This window comes from Arachis hypogaea, chromosome 14, assembly GCF_003086295.3.
Source record: "Arachis hypogaea cultivar Tifrunner chromosome 14, arahy.Tifrunner.gnm2.J5K5, whole genome shotgun sequence".
In the NCBI taxonomy this organism is placed as follows: Eukaryota; Viridiplantae; Streptophyta; class Magnoliopsida; order Fabales; family Fabaceae; genus Arachis; species Arachis hypogaea.
Window position 1 is genome coordinate 68,901,413 of NC_092049.1, and position 19,409 is coordinate 68,920,821.

Genomic DNA, 19,409 nt, shown 5'->3' on the forward strand with positions numbered 1-19,409 from the left:
CCGCTCATCTAATTGGAGCTAAGTTTCATTGATATTTTGGAATTTATAGTATATTCTCTTCTTTTTATCCTAATTGATTTTCAGTTGCTTGGGGACAAGCAACAATTTAAGTTTGGTGTTGTGATGAGCGGATAATTTATACGCTTTTTGGCATTATTTTTAGTATGTTTTCAGTATAATTTAGTTAGTTTTTGTTATATTTCTATTAGTTTTTAAATAAAAATCACAATTCTGGACTTTACTATGAGTTCGTGTGTTTTTCTGTAATTTCAAGAATTTTCTGGCTGAAATTGAGGGAGCTGAGCAAAAATCTGATTCAGGCTGAAAAAGGACTGCTGATGTTGTTGGATTCTGACCTCCCTGCACTCGGAATGGATTTTCTGGAGCTACAGGAATCCAATTGGCACGCTCTCAATTGCATTGAAAAGTAGACATCTAGGGCTTTCCAGAAATATATAATAGTCCATACTTTGCTCAAGGATAGACGATGTAAACTGGTGTTCAACGTCAGTTCCATGTTGCACTCTGGCGTCAAACGCCAGAAACAGGTTACAAATGGGAGTTGAACGCCATAAACAGGTTACAACCTGGCGTTTAACTCCAGAAACGGCCTAGGCACGTGAGAAACTTAAGTCTCAGCCCAGCACACACCAAGTGGGCCCCAGAAGTGGATTTCTGCACCATTTATCATAGTTTATTCATTTTCTGTAAACCTAGGTTACTAGTTTAGTATTTAAACAACTTTTAGAGGTCTATTTCGGACCTCATGACATTTTTAGATCTGAACTTTGTACTCTTTGACAGCATGAGTCTCTAAACTCCATTGTTGGGGGTGAGGAGCTCTGCTGTGTTCCGATAAATTAATGTAATTATTTCTGTTTTCTATTCAAACACGCTTGTTTCTATCTAAGATGTTCATTCGCACTTCAATATGATGGATGTGATGATCCGTGACACTCATCACCATTCTCAACCTATGAACGTGTGCCTGACAACCACCTCCGTTCTACCTTCGATTGAATGAGTATCTCTTGGATTCCTTAATCAGAATCTTCGTGGTATAAGCTAGAATCCATTGGTAGCATTCTTGAGAATCCGGAAAGTCTAAACCTTGTCTGTGATATTCCGAGTAGGTTTCAGGGATTGAATGACTGTGACGAGCTTCAAACTCACAAGGGTTGGGCGTAGTGACAGACGCAAAAGGATCAATGGATCCTATTCCAGCATGAGTGAGAACCGACAGATGATTAGCCGTGCGGTGACAGCGCACCTGGACCATTTTCACTGAGAGGACGGATGGTAGCCATTGACAATGGTGATCCACCAACACACAGCTTGCCATAGGAGGAACCTTGCGTGCATGAAGAAGAAGATAGGGGGAAAGCAGAGATTCAGAAGACAAAGCATCTCCAAAACTCCAACATATTCTCCATTACTGCACAACAAGTATTTAATTCATACTCTTTTAGTTTTCGCAATCCAAACTGATAATTATAATTGATATCCTGACTAAGAATTACAAGGTAACCATAGATTGCTTCAAGCCAACAATCTCCGTGGGATTCGACCCTTACTCACGTAAGGTATTACTTGGACGACCCAGTGCACTTGCTGGTTAGTGGTACGAGTTGTGAAAAGTGTGATTTACAATTCGTGCACCACTCTTCCAACTCCTCAACCTTCTTCTTGGCAGCAGCAGTTTCACCACGGGAGGTGTTCAAATATTTCATCAAGGCCATATCCCGATCCACCAACCTATTAATCTCCTTGGCATCCTCGTCAGCCTTCTTCTACTGCTCGGACAATTTTCAGGGACTCCTCCTGAGATCGTGAATCTGTCAGATCTTTTTGGGAGTTCTGAAGCTTTACTTCCATAGCATGATAATTGCCCAAGATAGGCTCCACCTTCTTGGCAATAGCAGCAGCTCGGAGAAGACTGCGGTAGATCCACCTAGCCTGCCCGGAAAGGTCGGCCTCGTGAAAAAACTCCTCGGTGCCAGGGAGCAACTGGGATTCAATAAAATCCCAGCATCGAAGTTTTTCTCCATAACAGAGAGCGCCTTCCCGGTATCCCGCTTCGTCTTCTTAGGATTACCCACGACTTTCAAGTCGTCGTCACCAAAACCAAAATATTCCTAAAAAATTTCCGTCTCCACACCCTGGGACCCCGAAACATTCTCGGGAGGAACAACCTTCTCTGGTTGAACCTAGTCGACCCCGTCAACTTGGCCACTGGCCTCCCCGGTTTCCCCCTGCTCCTGACTCGCCGTAGGAGTAGCCGGGGAGTCGTCATCACTCTCATCATCCCCCTTGATGAGGTTCATCAAATCAGCCAGGATTTTCTTCTCACCAGCCATGGAAACTACGAGCAAAGAAAAAGAGAGCAAAGGTGTGAATAATAGAAAAATAAAACATGAAGAAGCACAAAAGAAAAGGAACTCACCAACATACGACCGACCGACCTCCCGGTCCCCCATAACCATACGGGGATTAAGGTTCTTTTCACCAAAAATGGCCAACAGAATATCAGCAATATTGCGATCTTCCGGACTCAGCCAGTCATAAGATACTTTTATTAGATAGTTGGATCCCACCCCAAAGCTCCAGTAGGTCGGGATCCACCTAGCTCCCTCGGCCGTAAGCTAGAAAGGTTGGTGACCTTCAATTGGCCTAACCTTAAAGAAGGTAGACTTGAACCCATGGTAAGAGTCCTCAAAAAGGGCAAAGATTCTACGGCCTTGTTGGGCCCTAAAGGACATATATCCCTTCTTAGCCTTCCCCTGGCTAGAAGGGTTCGTGAGCAGAAAGAGGTAGAGAAAGACATTCACTGAAGTCGGCAGCTCTAGATACTGACAAACCATCTCGAAGCAGCGGATGGAAGCCCAACTGTTCAGATGAAGCTACGACGGAGCAACATCACAGCGATTTAACAAGCCCATGACGAAGGGGGAGAAAGGCAAACAAAGCCCCAAGGTCGTGAACATGGGTTCATAAACCCACAACCAATCGACAACTCGAGGAGAAGAAAAGTTCTTCTGACATACGCGCTCCAGACCAGCAGGAACGTAAACTTGATAAAGCGCCTCCTCGGGACCCCCTCCATACAAGAGCCCTGACTGGCGCAGTTTTTGGAGGCCCTCCTTTGTAATCCTAGAAGGGGTATCCTTCACGTCGGAGGAAAGCTAGGCGTAGTGGTCAACAAAATCGGCTAGCGGGCGCTGAGCCTAACTCGAGGAAACAAGGCGCTCAGCCATACCTATAGCGGGGGCACCACCTAGTCAAGACGGGAGGTCGGGAGCCCTCAAAACAATAAAAGCGAAAAGGAAAACTACGAATCACCCTTTAGACACCCCTATACTAACCCAAAATGTAAGTAAAAACTCAGGAAAAACCCAGTGGCACCCCCTCTAGAAGAAAAAGCAACAAGAAAAACGCAGAAACCCAGGCATGCATAAACAGGAATGCACGAAAACTAAAGGGAAGAGGCAACCAAAAAGGAAAAACCATAAAGCTTACCAGGAAAGCAGAATCCACAAGATGCTGGATAGGAGCGAAGAACCCAAAGAGGAAGAAAGGGCACTGGAAGCAAAAAAGAACCAATGCAGCAAGAGCAGAAGCAGAAGCAGAAGCAGCAGCAACGCGAGGGATCAAGAAGATGAGGAAAAAGAAATGTAAAGTGGGGAAGGGGGTTACGAAATAAAAATAAGGGGAGAAAGCGTAACCGCCGAGGAAGAGCGCTAAAAGGCAGGGGCATATTCGTCATTTCACTCGAAATTTCAAATCAATGAAATGATGGGCATTTAATGTCCAGCATAGAAGCCAATAAAGTAGTGCCAAGGTCGAGGCGATCACGCGTGAGGGACACGAAACGCCATCAACGAGTTCCCGAAAAAGAAGAAAGTTTGCCGGCTTGGCGAATAGGACAAACGCGCCCAGCCACGAGTTCCAAACCTCAAGGCTGGCGCGTTGGGGGCACTGTTACGGACCACCAAGTCCAGCCCAACTAGTCGCGGGGTCGGGGCACCACCCCCACCCAGGCCCAAACCTCCAGCAAAGGAGTTCAACGGGTCGGTTCCTAACACCCGACCCAAGGCCCGACCGACCTACCACCCAAAGCGTGCCATCGCTCGGGTTGGTATCCTCGGGGAGCGTCCCGACCTGAAGTCCGGGACGACCTGCCCACGTGGAATGCGACAGCTCACAGCTCCTCAACTAATGGGTTAGGCCATCGCTAGGCCCACCCAACATAGTATATAAGGGGAGAGGACAGCTCTCCCCCCAAGGTACGTCACATTTTTACCTAATTCGGCCATCCTCTGATACGGACTCTAACTTGATCGTCGGAGTGTCCTTGCAGGTGGCCACCCCCCGCGCTCCACCCCAACTCCGGCGTCGCTAGCACACGTCAACCCTCGCTCCACGTCAGCTCGGGGTCTCTTCCTCTCTCCTACTCGTCACCATCCGACTACCCGAGAACATCAGGTAACGAACAATCCCATTACTAAAAAAGTGAGCCTCTCGTGAGATAAATTAAAAATAAGTTTAGTTTATATTTTTATTTTTTATTTTTATTTTTAGTATTTTTTATTTTTATAAAATAAAAATAAAAATAAAGAATAAATAAAAAATCGAACGCACTCTAATTTCGCGTTTGAAATTAGCGGTTTGCTAAATTTTAAGCCGTGGTTTACCCCTGAAATTGCAAATGATAAACTTCACCTCTTACTGTATACTATGGACTGCTTAGCTCAGCCAATTGAAGCTCATGCCAGAGTTTGAATTCGCAAAACTCAGATACCAGAGATAGAATTCACAACCTCGATTGGTGCAACAATGGAGGAGATATCCAATTTTCCATTAAACCCAGAGCCCCCAGAAGAAGAAAGCCCGCAGTCTCAGATGCATGAATCTACTCCCGACCGTAAAACCATGCGAACAACCAAACCCGGCATCAAGCGCCTCATCCTCAGCCTCACAGTGCTCTTCTCATTCATTATAGGTTTCCCGTTCCTCTGGAAATCCATCGAAATCTACCGCGCTCCACTCCCCTTCGACCGAATCGAGTCCTTCTCCTCGCAATTGGAGTCCGATCCCTTACACTTCCCCTGCCGATTCCAAGCCATATTCGTCGGCTTTGACTTCTCCGCTTCTCGCGGCCTCGGTCCAAACGACGTCGCAGCAGCAATTACCCGCAAGATGTCCCAACTGAACCCTAACTCCTCGCGATGCGGCAATTGCATCGGCGGTGACTACGACGTCTCTGTGGTCATCGATTCGGGCTCCAGTTGCGCGCAGACGGAGGGTTCGGAAGCTAAGTGTCCGTTGAAGTGTGGTGAAGTTGTTTTTGGCGGGAAGTTGAGTGACGAAGATTTTGATGAGATGCTGAAGCGTTGTTTGGGGAATGTAGGCGGTGGAGGGAAGGGTTATAGTGTTGTGGTTTTTAATGGGGACAAGGAGGAAGGGGAAGTGAGGGCTGTGGTGGGTAAGTACCGGCATGCGTGGGTACTCGGCCACGTTTCGGAGGATGAGGCGGTTTCAAGGACAGCTGAGATCTTTGCCAGGGTGTTTATGAATGCCGGGAGTGAAGGGAATTCGATTCGCAGTGAGTTCATGCCGGTTGGTGCTGATGGCAGGATTGTTCTTTCCTTCAGTTTGCTCAATGCAGAGCCACAAGATTGGATATATGATTGGTATGGATTGTGAAATTGAGACTCCATTTCAGTGTTGTTTTAATGAGGTTTTATTTCAATTTTTTTTCTTTCAAAAACTAGCTATTGATGTTTTATAAATAGGAATTAATGTTCCATTTACTGACAGTGTAAAGTGTCACTGTCAGCAAATGAAAATACAATTAAGTGTCAGATTAGTATACCCTTTACAATAGTACCCATCATGATTTCTCACTTGCAATTTGATTGATGGATAGTGTAAAACTTTTTACATTGCAGGGCATAGAAATTCATCTTAGATGGATGATAAGTATTTATTTTGCTATATTGTTTCTAGATGTGTTATTTATAAGTTAGGCACTCAGAATTCACATGTTTTAAGTGGTGACATAGAGGCTTTAACAGTTATTCTAGATCATTGTGGAACTGTTCTTTTTGCTTTTATATGTGTTGTCATGAATATTATTAGCTTAGTTTTCTTTGAAAGAGTTTCATCCTGAAGTTTCTGTGGTGATCTTAATATAGGAGTTTTCATGAAATTGACAAGACTCTGTTGCATCCTGTGATCCAAGCTTTGCAACCTATAGCAAACATAACGGTTGAAAGCCAGGTATAGCCTTTTATACATGTGATGGTTAAAAAGTCGGGGCATTGTTTAGATTTGAATGATTTTATTGTTCCTAATTGGCAGGTTTTATACTACACGCCAAAGTCTTCTTTTTCGTACTGGGATGATATACACGGAAGCCACATATTCAGTACCAAGGATCTTCCTTTCTTTGTATACATTCTCTTTGGTCTTGACTTATTTATAGTTTGTAGCAAATTTACCATTATTTAGTTCTAACTTTAGACCCTTTCTACTTTTGTATCATTGGATAGATGATGTGCCTTTCTACCCGAAAATATTTGATTTGTTGGCATAATTAGTGATTATCAGATAAAGTCACAGCGCTTTGATCATTTAGAAGTTCCTTTGTCTATTGAGTTATGCATATGTCTTTTGTAGAGATGGTTCAACTTACGTGAGTTCTTTATCACTGCTAATGCATTAGAAAGTATCTGCAGAACCTTGCAATTTTTCTTGTAGTATTTACTTAATATCTATCTGAGATACAACAATAATAAATTTGGTGATGTATTTGATGTAAATATTTTGATGTTGAACAGCTTAATTCAAATGAGTGGCATCTAGATACTTCAGTTGCAGCAGGAGGGAGATCTAAAGTATTGCAACTTGTGGTGTATACTCTTCAGCTCAATCCTAGATTTATTTACTTCTTTTCATAATCTAAGAATTCGTTTCTTCTTTTACTTTTGATAGCCTTCCTAGTGCTAGCATTAAATGGAAAAAATTGAAATTTCTTCTGTCTCATTGTCTCTACTGCTATTATAATTCTCTATTGTGATTAGTTTGTTAATTCTGATCTGCGTTTAAACAGAGCTTACATTAAATGTTTCCTTGTATATAATGGCAGGTATATACCATCTGCAAAGGAATGTCCTCTGCAATTGGAGCTTCCAAATGGAGATCTCTCTAAGACTAATGGCTTTATATCTCCTGTTATTCATCTACCTTCAAAATTTCCTTACTTTATCATTTTGTAATATTACATGTCTTATAAAATTCCAAATTTGTGATTGTTATGAAGAGCATATTTTGGAATATTGCAGATGTGGGGTGGTGTTGTTGTATGGAATCCCGAAAGTTGTGTAAAGGATTTGGAGAGTAAAGATCCAGACAGACGTGTGATTTCTCCCCAGGTTTTCCTTTTAGTTTGTTAACACTCATTAATCAAAATCTTCAATTATATACATCGAACGTAACCCGATTTTTGGAAAATTTTATTCTGTTTATTTTCAACCCAGTGTAATAAGTTCTCATTAACAAATAATTGATATATCTGAGCCATTACAATTCAGCAATTATTTTAAAGCACTTTTATTTATTTTCTTGTTTAGATAGAGAATATTATGCTATTTGTTTATGCTGGTATACATACATATCATAAGTTCAGTTTCTGAACATGGAAACATGCATATTATGAAACAGAATCTCCAGAAGCTTTTTGAAGTTCTAATGGGGCAGTTGCGGCAACTCCTTGGTCTCAAGTCTGATAACCTATATGTTGGTCAATCAGGGGCATACATCCTCCTAGGGAGTGAAAGAGGTTTTACAGAATGGTAAGAGTAATAATCCTTTTTGTATTCTTTAGAAAACATTAGTTACATGTTTTGAATAGGAATTTTCTTTGACCTGTTAAAATTATTTTGGAAGCTTGATAGTGCTATATGTGTCCTAAATTGCATGTCACAAGCTCCTAAATGGACATATATATTAAAAGGGGGAATCTCGTTCAATTAAAAAAATTTATAATTCATTATGTATCCTTTAGGTACTGCTCTAATAATACAATTCTTCGAGGCATGACAAATTCATTTCCTTTGTTTGATGGGAAATATTTCTGAGTTATATTGTCTGTATTCTCTGGTGTATCTTCTTGGAAATATCTTAAAATTTGTTTCTTTCTTTTAATGGAAAAAGCATTTTCTGAAATGTACTTTCCTACACCTGATATAAGCCATATAACGGTCAAAGGAAATTGTTCTCTCTGGGTGTGGAAAATATGATTTCTCCTTTTCTTAACAAACTGGTGTTTAAAATTTAGAAAATGCGTTGCTTCCTAATTTCTATAAGAACCTTTCAGCTGAAAACAACTTTAGGAAATATGCTTACATGAAATCATTTTTCTGGAGGCAAATTTGTACCTATATCATTTGCCAATGTAAACTTGTTGCCAAGTAATTATCAATAAAACAAGGATAGTTTTCTCCTTTGATTTGTTCCATAAAATAGCTGCAGTAAATTTACCTCTCAATTTCAACTTTCAAGGAAAACAACAGTGGATGGTGGGTGGTGAAAATCAACATGAGAAGAACTTAAATATACTCTAGAGATGAGAATGTTGCTATGCGTTAGTTGACACACTAAATGTAATAGCTTTTGGAATGAATGATATGGGAGAAAGTTGGTGAAACCTCTATTGGAAGGAAGAATATTGCCATAGATAGCTTGGTCATACGATGTAAAAAAGACATAGAATCCTCACTAAATGGAATACATCCGATAGAGGATAGCAGGTAGGTTTAGAGGGAGAGCAACAAGAACTATATATATGAAACCAGGAAAATTAAACTTGTTTGGGTTTAAAGATTTTTTCTGTATTCCTTTTCTATTTTTTTTTTTAGTTAAAACTCCATATTATTTTCAACATATCAAAAAATTCTAGTAGTGTCTTTATATGTATGTGGCTTTTGATCGGAAGCAATTTCATCATTTGATCAGTGTTCATCTGCACCTTAAAGAAAAAACACTTGGCTGTTATTGGTGGTGAGGTTTAGGAGTATGAAGTGATCCTCATCGTTGTTTTTGTTATTTGTTTTTGTTTTCCTGCATTTTAATACAGCTATACTCATTCCATACTGTTGTCAGTCTGTGATAATACTCGGTTTCTATTCATTCTGATTTACTGGTACCGCTGTACCTGTCTAACACTTTTAAAATGTTCCCATTGAAGTTAACTAAATGCATTTTCATCCTTGTTTCTTATCTCACTGAAATTGACTCTTATCTTCTTGGGATGATATAAGTAGAATTTGTATATTTATTTATATATTCATTTATATCAAAGGCATTTATTACTATTATTATTAGTATTTCTTTTGTTTAAAAAGAAAAAAAAAATTCCTTAATAATTAAACTGCAGTGAATATAATTTTTGTCAGTGGATTTTATGTAGGGAGTTGGATGTTTTGTCAGGGAAGCATGTATGCTTTAATCTACATTCATGTGCGACAACACTTGGATCTCTTTCCAGATTGGTATATTTATCAGTTATCAGCTGAGTGTCTTTAAGTTTTAAAATGGATATTCTTTGCTAAATGCTTTTCAATCTGAAATTCCATTTCTATGCAGGTTCAATCATTGCCAAGAATGATTATCATTGATGAAATTGGAAAACAGGTGATTGTAAATGCTTCTTGGTTGTTGTAGATTGGATTATGTGTTTTTAACATGGACTATGATGTCAACCACATTCCATTGGTTGAAATGTCCTGTGTTTAGTGCATATAGCATAATTCATTTTTCCCCATTTCACATCTAAATATCTTATGTTTATAATATTGAATTTCATATTTTTGCTGGAAACTCTGTATAATATTTTCTTTTGTATATATTCTCTGTACGTTAACTTTTAAAATATGGATATTAAATTCTTTACCTCCTGAATGTTATGTGTTGATGAGCAGGTGAAGTTTTCTCTGGAAGCTGCAAAGTTTGCTCAAAGTTATGCATCTACTGGAATTTATAATGCATCTGCTGGTATGATTCCTTTAAGCTTATTTCAATTTTAAAAGGTTATTAGTGGCTTTGATGAAGATATTTAGGCTGCTGTTTGTTGCTAAAATATGACCAATCTCTTTTCTTGTCAGTATCATCAAGGCAAGCAAGATCTCTGGTGGAGGATGCCTTTTTCCATCCTTCAATTATGTCTATCAGCTACTATTCGTTTGAGCATTGTTTTGCCATCTATTCGGTTAGTTCTTTTATCCTGGTATATGTAGATCAATACTTGATGTTTGCATCATTCAATCATTTGAATGCACTTGTTTCCGGTGGCGGATCTTGGGAAAAAAAAAATTAGGAGGTCCAAATATATAATTAAGTATATATATTATGTAAAAGTATTGATATTCAAATTAAATGTGTTAATTTTTTAACTTTTCAATAATTATAAATTCATAATTGTACTATTGTAATAAATTCTAAAAAAATTTAAAAATTATAATTAACATAATAGCATATAAAATTACAATAAATAGATATTTTTGTTTGTCCAAATCATTTTTTTTAAATTGAAGATCAATAAAGAAAATATAAAATGATAAACTTAAAACATAAGATTTTTTCTATTTGATTTTATGGTACTACTTATTCTATTATGTAATAACATACTTTAACAGCGACATAGAAAATTAAAAGATTAGACTTATTTTAATAAACACTTTCACTAATAAAATCATGTGCAATTAGTTATCCATTTTATAGTTTAGTTGAAAAATAATTTTGTATTATAAAGTAAAGTTAATAAAATAGTATGAACTCACTTGTTTTTATTATTTATCAAAAAAATTATTTATTATTTGATAGTTGGATTCCATTTAGTAAAATCATTATAATTTGAAATAATTAACTTATCCTTCTAATTACAAACTTAAGAAATATTGCTTATAATTGTAATATGAAATCATGATATAAATAAATAAAAGAAAAAACAACCATTTGTACTTATGAACTTTACGAATACTGACAAAAGTACCTATTAAATAGGAAAACTAACGTACCAATGAAATATAGGTTCCGTGTGACAAAAGTACCAAAATCCTATTTTTTTGTTGACTTTTTAATAAAATTTCCAAATTACTCCCTCCATTTATCTTCATCCTTGACTCTCTCTGTAATCCTCCAATTACGAAATCCATGTTGAAAACATAGAGACAGGGCACACAAATAGCGTTGCATTGCTCTCCCCATCACCAACATCAAGGCTCTTAACTTTATCAAGAGCAATAAGAGAGAGCAGAGTGAGAGCCTTTCCGAGCCCCATTTCATCGGCTAGGATCCCTCCCCTCAAAGGCTTTGTCTTTACGCACGACTCAGGGCTGGAAGTGAGTCAAGCTAGCTCGAGCTCGACTCGTTAATAGCTCGATAAGTTAGCTGGTGAGCTGAGCTTAAGCCTGAAATTGAGCTCATAAATTAAATGAGTCGAGCTTGAGCTTGGATAAGTTCAGCTCATTAGCTCGTGAGCTGGCTCAATTATATATATATATATATACACATTATTGTTGGTTGAATGGATGAAGTATAACGTGACAAATCTAGTTAAATTGTTCAGGATAGAAGTGAATAAGAGACACATTTATATATTAATGTTCTTATTTAAAATTTTATAGGCATTTTTTATATATGATTTTGATGTAGGAAATAAATAAAAAATTTATAATTGATAGATAGCTAATATATAAAATTGATTTTTTAAAATATTTTTTAATATATATGTTATAATTTGTTGATATAGAATTATAGGTTATGTTTCTGTTATTTGAGCTAACTTGTGAGCTTGAGCCAGTTCGTAAGCTTTCGGTGAGCCAAATTTGAGCTTAAGAAATAGGCTCGATTGTTAATGAATCGAGCCGTGAGCCAAGCTTAATTTTCATGAGTCGAGCTTGAGCTTGGTCTAGCTCGGCTCAGCTTGACTCACTTCTAGCCCTACGCGCGTGCTCTTTTAACCAGGTTGAAGAACTGTCCCCCTTCTCTCTACTCCAAAACGACGGAAGCTCCTTGCTTTCCTCTCTGTTAAGGAGCCACAACAGCCCTTTCTTCTGGTGCTGTAGAAGCTTCGTCCTCACAATGTTCTCGGGAGGCTCCAGCGATTGAAGAACGGGGGTTTTGGCAGCCAAGTTGTGGGTGAGGCTCCTGAAAATGAGGTCAATAGCTTCGAACTTCTTAAGGGCTGAGATGGCAGCGATAACCTCCGAGTAGCGGAGGAAAGGGTGTTGGTCAGAGAGATTGAAGAGAAATGGTGGGGATAATTAGGGAATTTTATTAAAAAGTCAACAAAAAATTAGAGTTTTGATTCTTTTGTCATACGGAACCCATCTTGTATCGGTTCAATGTTAGTTTCATGGGTATTTTTGTTAGTTTGTAAAATTTATGGGTATAAATAGTTGTTTTTTCTAAATAAAAGTAGAAAAATAAAGATTTGGTGATATAGAAAGAAAAAGTAAACGATATATATCCAATGGATATTAAATTAAAATAAGGGATAAAGTTTACTTTTTGTCTCTAACATTTGTGATTTTTTTTTTTCAAAAATATCCATAACGTTTAATTCCATTCAATTTTGTCTCTAACATTTTCAATTCATTTAATTTTGTTCCTAAGGTTTTACGTGTAATTGATGTCTAAGGGTAATTTGGAAACAAATCAGAAACGTTAATGACAAAATTGAATGAAACTAAACGTTAGTGGTATTTTTGAAAATGATCACAAATGATTGTGACAAAAAGACATACTTTACTCCTTATAATAAGAGATGAACCAAGGACCATAGATTATTGAAGACTTACAAGAAGAGTGAAAGCCAATTCATAACCTTTTATACACATGAAAGTAGTAGTCAGTTTTATTTTCATAAAATGTTTTGGGGGGCCATAGCCCCCATTGTCTTAAAGAAGCTCCGTCATTGCTTGTTTCATTTTGACATTAATAATGAGGGAATGCAGATATGTATAAGCCCACATACGCTGAAAACTGAATCCTCTTTAGCTGGATGAGATTTTTATAATAAAACGAGACATATAATAAGGCATTAGAAGAACCATGGTGCTCATCAAGACTCAGGAGTGCAATACATGGAAGCTTGAACGAAATGCTTATAGGCTATAGCCCGGGAAATGAACTCAGATGTACTCATAATTTTAACAGATGTCTATATTTGAACGAAATGCTTTACTCAGATGTCTATATTTTTTTCTATTGCTGCAGCCATTTTTTCTTCCGGTTACAATGCATGTCATCCTAGCTGCTTTGAGAGAATGGAAAAGATACAAGCAAGAAAATAGGAAGTACTTGGCATGGAAAGCCAAAGAAAGAATTGTATCTTAATTCGCATTACAAGAGATCACATTCGACAGTGCAACGTAGCTAGTTTTCAAGGTACTAAGAACTCCAATATATGATTAAGCAGTGCAACTCAGAAAAACTCTTCTTTCTCTGCCTCCAAAATCTGCTTCCTTTCTCGTCTTCCTAAAGATTTATAATCTTGACATCGGAGAGCTATTTGATGTAATTGGGGCAAGGCAACATTAACAGAGGGTCCGAGGATCGCGGTTGTACGCATGTACCATGGGTAAGAAATTAAAGGGAAAAAGATGCGCATCACAGAATGAGTTAGTGAATTTGGGCAAGTATGCATGCAATTTCTTCATTCTGTGAACAAAAAGTGATGCCATTGGCTAGTTTTTGTTATATTGTGCTTGTCAATAAACCTGATTAATATATATATTTTGACGTTCTCAAGACATTGTAATTCTCACTTCGTACCCTTCATCAGACTGTAAGCCAAATTATCAGAGAACAATGTAGCATCTTCTTATTGTCCAGTTTTCTTTGTGGGACATTGATCTTAGAGAACAATTTTGTTGACCCATTTGAGTGAGTGTAACAAGCAGCTCTCTTTTAGATTGAGGCCTTGAAAGTCAAATAAGTCAGCAAACTGGCTGGGACTAATTCAGGGTGAATCAATTCTACAATATTACTGTTCATACCCTAGTCCGAAAACTTAAAGTTAGATCCAATGAAGATAAAGACCCACTCAAAAAAAATGGCCTCTTTTACTTGTCCCGACCTCATATGAGGTTGGGTACGATAAGGAGGTCTAGTCCTGCTTATTCAAATAAGTAATTATCTTTTCAAATATCTCGTATTATATTTACCTCTTCTAGAAAGTAAATCTTAACAAACATCCAAAATAAAAAGAATAGTTATCCATTTACAAAGGTGGTTATTTACTCTATTATAAATACACTTAGGGGCGGATTCAGAAAAAATTAACAACGGGGTAAAAATATATAAAATAAAATTTATGTATAAATATTTTATTTTATCTTTTTATTTCATAGTATATTCTAACAAAACAGATCAAGGATTAATTTATCGTAAATCTGAACTCCATTTAAGAATTTGTCATTGTCCAATAAATTATTATATATACAAAATAAAATATAAATTCTTGACATTTGCTTAAATGAATTATTGATATTCTAAAACATATTTCAAATAACTTCTAATTAGCTAGTATCATGAAGTTAATTATCACTATTTCTTTATTTTATTTATTTATTTATTTTAAAAATAAATATTAACATTTATATATAATTATGTTTTTTCATCAAAATTTTTGTGGTTTGCTTCTACCTGGGTCCGTGCTTGAATACACAGACACCTCTCAGGCATATTTAAGTTCCAATCTATTAAAAATTTGTTTAAAATCCTTGCTAATTTAGACATTGGAGTCTCTTATAGGTACCACCCCCACCTCCTCATAAGGAACTCGGACGATGACACCTCGTCTACGATACAAGTTGGACGTTGTCTCAGAAAGAGTTTGGATCTCACGTCCCAGCCCAAGAGCAATCCAGTTTCAAGTAACCATCGGAACAATAACTAAGTTTTTATTTTGTTTTAACTTAATTTTGGGGTCAGAATTATTTAAAAAATGCTAGGTGACAAAACATAATTTTAACCAAGCATATCTTTGTTCTTGCCATTTGATTTCTATCTCCTCTTTCTTCTTCATCATCACCTCCCCCTCTTCCTTCTCCTTTTTCTTCTTTTCTTATTTGATTCTTCTCTTTTTCCTTTTTTCCTCTTCCTCGTTTATTATTTGTGTCATCTTTTTCTATCCAATATATGTTATAGCTAAATTATTGAGCACAAAAATTTTTTATATACAACACAAATTGTGGTGGCGAGCACATAATTTTTTAAAAAATCACAAAACTAAAATATTGATTTATCCAATCAAATGCAATAAAATTATTGAGCACAAAAATTTTGATACACAATACAAAAATTTACGGTGATTAACGAAATTTTTATACATCAATTTAAGAATTTTGTTTTCTGTAAACTTTTATGTGTGAATCACTATTAAGCTTGTCAATTTTTGAATTCTTTAAGACGAGGATTGAATCTTTTTATTTCATCACTCTATTTACTTAGTATGATGTACTAGAATTTAGTTTTTCTTTTTTTTTTTTGTATTACGTGCAAAAGTTTTTGTGTTATATTAGTAAGTTTATGTATTTTTTAACAAAAAATTATGTGTTTTTTTTTTCATCATATGCTACTTCATCATTTTCTTCTCTTTTTTATTTTTTCTCTTCATATTTTTTTACTTCACCTACTCAAGAAGAATAAAAAATGAAAAGAAAAAAAATAAAATAAAGAAGAAGAAAAAAAAATAAAACATTTACGAGAACACCGGAAGGATGAAAAAGAAATTTAAGGAAAAAAACGCAATAGCGGCTGTAATACAAGAAGGAGGAGGAGGAAATGCAAAAAGAAAAAGAAAGCGCATGACAGTTTTAAGTCCAATCTGCCTAATTTGGGAGTTGAGCCATAGAAACTCTAAATTGAAACCGGATTAAGTTAAAAGTTTCAAATGTATGTTACATAATTGATTGGGTTAATTGGCTAATAGATTCAAATTAAGTTAGATAATATAAGTTTTTAAGTTAGATAATATTAATTATTGGTCATATAAATATGTATAACTAATTCCTATTAGTTATACATTTATCTCTACGGAGACGCTACAAATTTGTTACAAAATGAGTTACTATGATATAACATTTTCCACTTGTGTTAATAAGAAAATAAAAATGGTTGAGAGTTTCAAGTATTAAATTATGACGCAAGAAAAGAAAAAAATTTATGTTTAACCACATATTATTAATCAAATCGTTATATGTAAGCAATAATAATGGAGAATAACATACATAATTCTAACTTCCCAGTAGTGTTAATAGCAATAAAGTGACGTAGTGATTTGCTTAACCTTTTTGTCAAACGCTATATATTTTTGTCACTTTTTCATGTTTTTTGGTATTCCATTAACTTAATATATTGAGGGAATACCGATTTTTAAGAGAATAATGGAATTGATAGAGAAAGTAGTTGTTTATCCCGAGCAATCCACTCTTAAAAAGCGAATTTTCTTGTCCAATATCGACTTATGTCTTGTTGTTTACCAGGACACTGTCTTCTTCTTTGATCCTCCAACTAGCGAAATGAGTTTTTCTGAAATTTTCAACAAATTATGCAATGCATTTGGTAAATTGCTTGTGCATTATGACTTTATGGCTGGCCGACTTGTGCAAAGTTTGGAGGACAGTCATCGGTTTGAAATAGACTGTAATGATGCTGGTATTGTGGTTATTGCTGCAAGAACTGATAGAAAGTTGAGTGAATTTGGTGATATTTTTGCACCTAATCAAGATTTAGAGGAATTGGCTATGTTCCTCCAAGGAAAACAGGAAGAAGAAATCGACTTGAAAGAGAAACCCCTTTTATCGGTACAGGTTGGTCAATTAATGCTTCCTTAAGTGCAACATAACTAACACTTAAATTTGATTTCAATTCATTTTATATTTGTAGTTACAGAATATTTGTATCAACGTTTAGAAAAACATAGTAACTTAGTATAGATCTTGTAATTAAAAATTTTCTTTCAATTAGCAAGCCAGGTCTTGCCAATTTGACTATAAATACAAATTGAAGGATAACAATCCGCGAAAATTGAATTACAAACGTTTTCAACTACATGGGACATAATTACAGTATAATATTTTAGGCTATAAGAACTGTTCACATATTTTGGAAATCTTCGAAATTTTTTTTATTATTGATTACCAATGTGTGTAATCTAATTATATTATTTTATTAAAGATTTTTCCTTAGCATGAATTTTTTTCTTAATTTTATTGAAACTAAATTGTACGAGTGATTTAGATTCTATGTATATAAAATTTAGTAAAAACAAAATCGGTTGGTCTGATTTTATGGAATTTGATTTTAAAAAATTTCTTAAACACAAATTAGAGAATGAAATTTGTGTACGTAATTAGAATTCTATTATTTGTTTCTCCTAAAATAGAATGTCAGATTTCTTTCAGCTGTCAACACTGACCTGTTTGGTCAATATATGTGATAATTACACATGATGGTCCCATATTATTATAATTAATTTCGGTTCATGTTATTTGTTTTAGTTATTATTATAAAAACAAATATTTCATTATTTCTCACAGTTGACGCAATTTGCTTGCGGGAGTTTGGCATTAACTGCTCACTACAATCACTGCACACTAGACGGTTTAGCAGTAAGAGATTTCGGGGCAAACTTGGCTGCATTAACACGTGGTGATTCCCTAATCGTAGTTCCTTTTACAGATAGGACATTGCTAAGAGCAAGAAACCCACCAAGGATTAGTTACCCACATTTTGAGTATGGAAAAGCTACAAACATTGAAAACTTGTTTAGTGTTCGTGGAACAAGTGGTGGCATTAATGTAAGACAAAATGTGACACAAAACCAAATCCAGATTCTTTATTTGTCTCCACAGCAAATTGCCAGCTTTAAAATGAAAGCTATTAAGGATTGTAACTTAAAGAATGTGACTACTTTTCATGTTGTTGCCGGTAAAATATGGAAGGCGAGAACTATTGCGATAAAGATGTCAGATGATCAAGTGTCGACAATGTTGTTTCCTGTGGATATTAGGAAAAGAGTTTCTCCAGAACTTCCATACGGCTTTGCAGGCAAGGATGAAATACATATGAGAATATTTTTAACAAAAAAATGTTATGAGTACATAAAAAATAATCATTATATAAAATTTACCAAATCAGCAATTAAGTATTTATGTTTAACTCATTTTAATGTGTATTTTATCTTTTAATATATATTTTATATAAGTAGCTAATTTGGTAGTATAAATAGCTAATTTGGTTGCTAATTTTTAATGTACACAAAACATGATTGTATTTTTAATTATTACAAAAATGTGATTTTTGAAATTTGAGCATTTATATAGGTGCTCTCATTGAAAATAGATTCTCTCAATTATTGTAAACTGTGATTTCTCACCATATACATTTTAAGTAAAACTAAAAAAACATGTGAGAGAACACGTTCAATCATAAAAGATCACACTTGACAATATCAATTGAAAGAAAAATAAGTGTCTCATATTCCATCTTTTAATCTTTTCTTTTTGTTTTTTATTCTAGCTAAAAACTAAAAAAAATTACATCTTTACTTTTTTTCCTCTCATATTTTCTATTGAAACTTCTAACATTTAAAAGACAAAAAAAAAAAAAAAATTTGCCACCACTTCATGTAAATTATTTTCAAAACATCACATAAAAATAAGTTATTTATAAAGAGTAAATAACCCGATCTAACTTCTGTGTGTAATTTTGTAAATGTTGTTTTACTTTTCTATTATAGGCAATGCTTTGGTTCCTGGATTTGCAAGAGCAACTGTGAAGGAGCTCACAGAATTAGAGGATGCTTATCATATCATAAAAGTACAAGAAGGAATTGAAAGGTTGGATGACGAGTATATTAAGTCAAGCATAGATTGGTTAGAATTGAACAAAGGAGTGCCTCGTAGGGAAGATAGTTTCTCATTGGTTTCAGGGTTGAGATTGGGGATTGGGGACCAACATTTTGCATGGGGTAAACTAAAATGTTCAACACCACTTACTGTTAAGCCAGGTCTAGTCATGCTATTACCAGCAGCACCAGGTGATGGAGGTCTTAATGTCTGTCTGGATTTACTAGAAGATCAAATGTACATATTTCGTAGGATAATGCTGGAATTCTAAAAACAAAGGCACAATCTTTATACATATATAACTATATGTAAAAATAAAAGTACTTTAGTATTATTCTAAATTAAAAGTAGGCACTCTTATGAGAGATCCCAATAAAAGTAAAGTTTGATGCCATTTATCTGTTACTTTGTAACGAGTAAAAGTGGACCAAATAGTTCAGTTATGTATTTTTCATTAGTAGTAGAATTTACTATAAATAAGAATGATAGTGA

The 19,409-nt window shown here is 35.5% G+C and overlaps 2 protein-coding genes across 3 annotated transcripts; both read left to right on the top strand.

The window, feature by feature from the left end:
- Window positions 1–4,630: 4,630 nt before the first annotated feature.
- On the top strand, window positions 4,631–15,061 carry LOC112742087 (uncharacterized). 2 transcript variants are annotated; one of them, XM_025791314.3, is made up of 12 exons: window positions 4,631–5,690; window positions 6,195–6,279; window positions 6,361–6,450; window positions 6,840–6,913; window positions 7,148–7,232; window positions 7,344–7,433; window positions 7,723–7,853; window positions 9,470–9,551; window positions 9,646–9,693; window positions 9,981–10,053; window positions 10,164–10,267; window positions 14,818–15,061. In XM_025791314.3, exons 1-12 carry the CDS (start codon window positions 4,834–4,836, stop codon window positions 14,854–14,856), a joined length of 1,758 nt encoding a protein of 585 aa, XP_025647099.1. In that variant the 5' UTR covers window positions 4,631–4,833; the 3' UTR covers window positions 14,857–15,061. The 2 variants fall into 2 exon arrangements, with proteins under 2 accessions (XP_025647099.1, XP_025647098.1); XM_025791313.2 differs by lacking the exon at window positions 14,818–15,061 and adding an exon at window positions 13,279–13,895.
- A 1,390-nt stretch (window positions 15,062–16,451) lies between these two features.
- On the top strand, window positions 16,452–19,188 carry LOC112742650 (acyltransferase GLAUCE-like). The gene is made up of 3 exons (XM_072215804.1): window positions 16,452–16,877; window positions 17,607–18,159; window positions 18,809–19,188. Exons 1-3 carry the CDS (start codon window positions 16,452–16,454, stop codon window positions 19,186–19,188), a joined length of 1,359 nt encoding a protein of 452 aa, XP_072071905.1.
- Window positions 19,189–19,409: the final 221 nt, after the last annotated feature.

What these genes read in the sequence shown, in the direction of transcription:
- LOC112742650 (XM_072215804.1), top strand. Translation starts at nt 16,452, where the DNA reads ATGGAATTGATAGAGAAAGTAGTTGTTTATCCCGAGCAATCCACTCTT. An exon ending in AACCCCTTTTATCGGTACAG is followed by an intron (nt 16,878 to 17,606) that starts GTTGGTCAATTA and finishes TATTTCTCACAG; the next exon opens with TTGACGCAATTTGCTTGCGG. An exon ending in AATATTTTTAACAAAAAAAT is followed by an intron (nt 18,160 to 18,808) that starts GTTATGAGTACA and finishes TTTCTATTATAG; the next exon opens with GCAATGCTTTGGTTCCTGGA.
- LOC112742087 (XM_025791313.2), top strand. Translation starts at nt 4,834, where the DNA reads ATGGAGGAGATATCCAATTTTCCATTAAACCCAGAGCCCCCAGAAGAA. An exon ending in ACATAACGGTTGAAAGCCAG is followed by an intron (nt 6,280 to 6,360) that starts GTATAGCCTTTT and finishes CCTAATTGGCAG; the next exon opens with GTTTTATACTACACGCCAAA. An exon ending in GACGTGTGATTTCTCCCCAG is followed by an intron (nt 7,434 to 7,722) that starts GTTTTCCTTTTA and finishes ATTATGAAACAG; the next exon opens with AATCTCCAGAAGCTTTTTGA.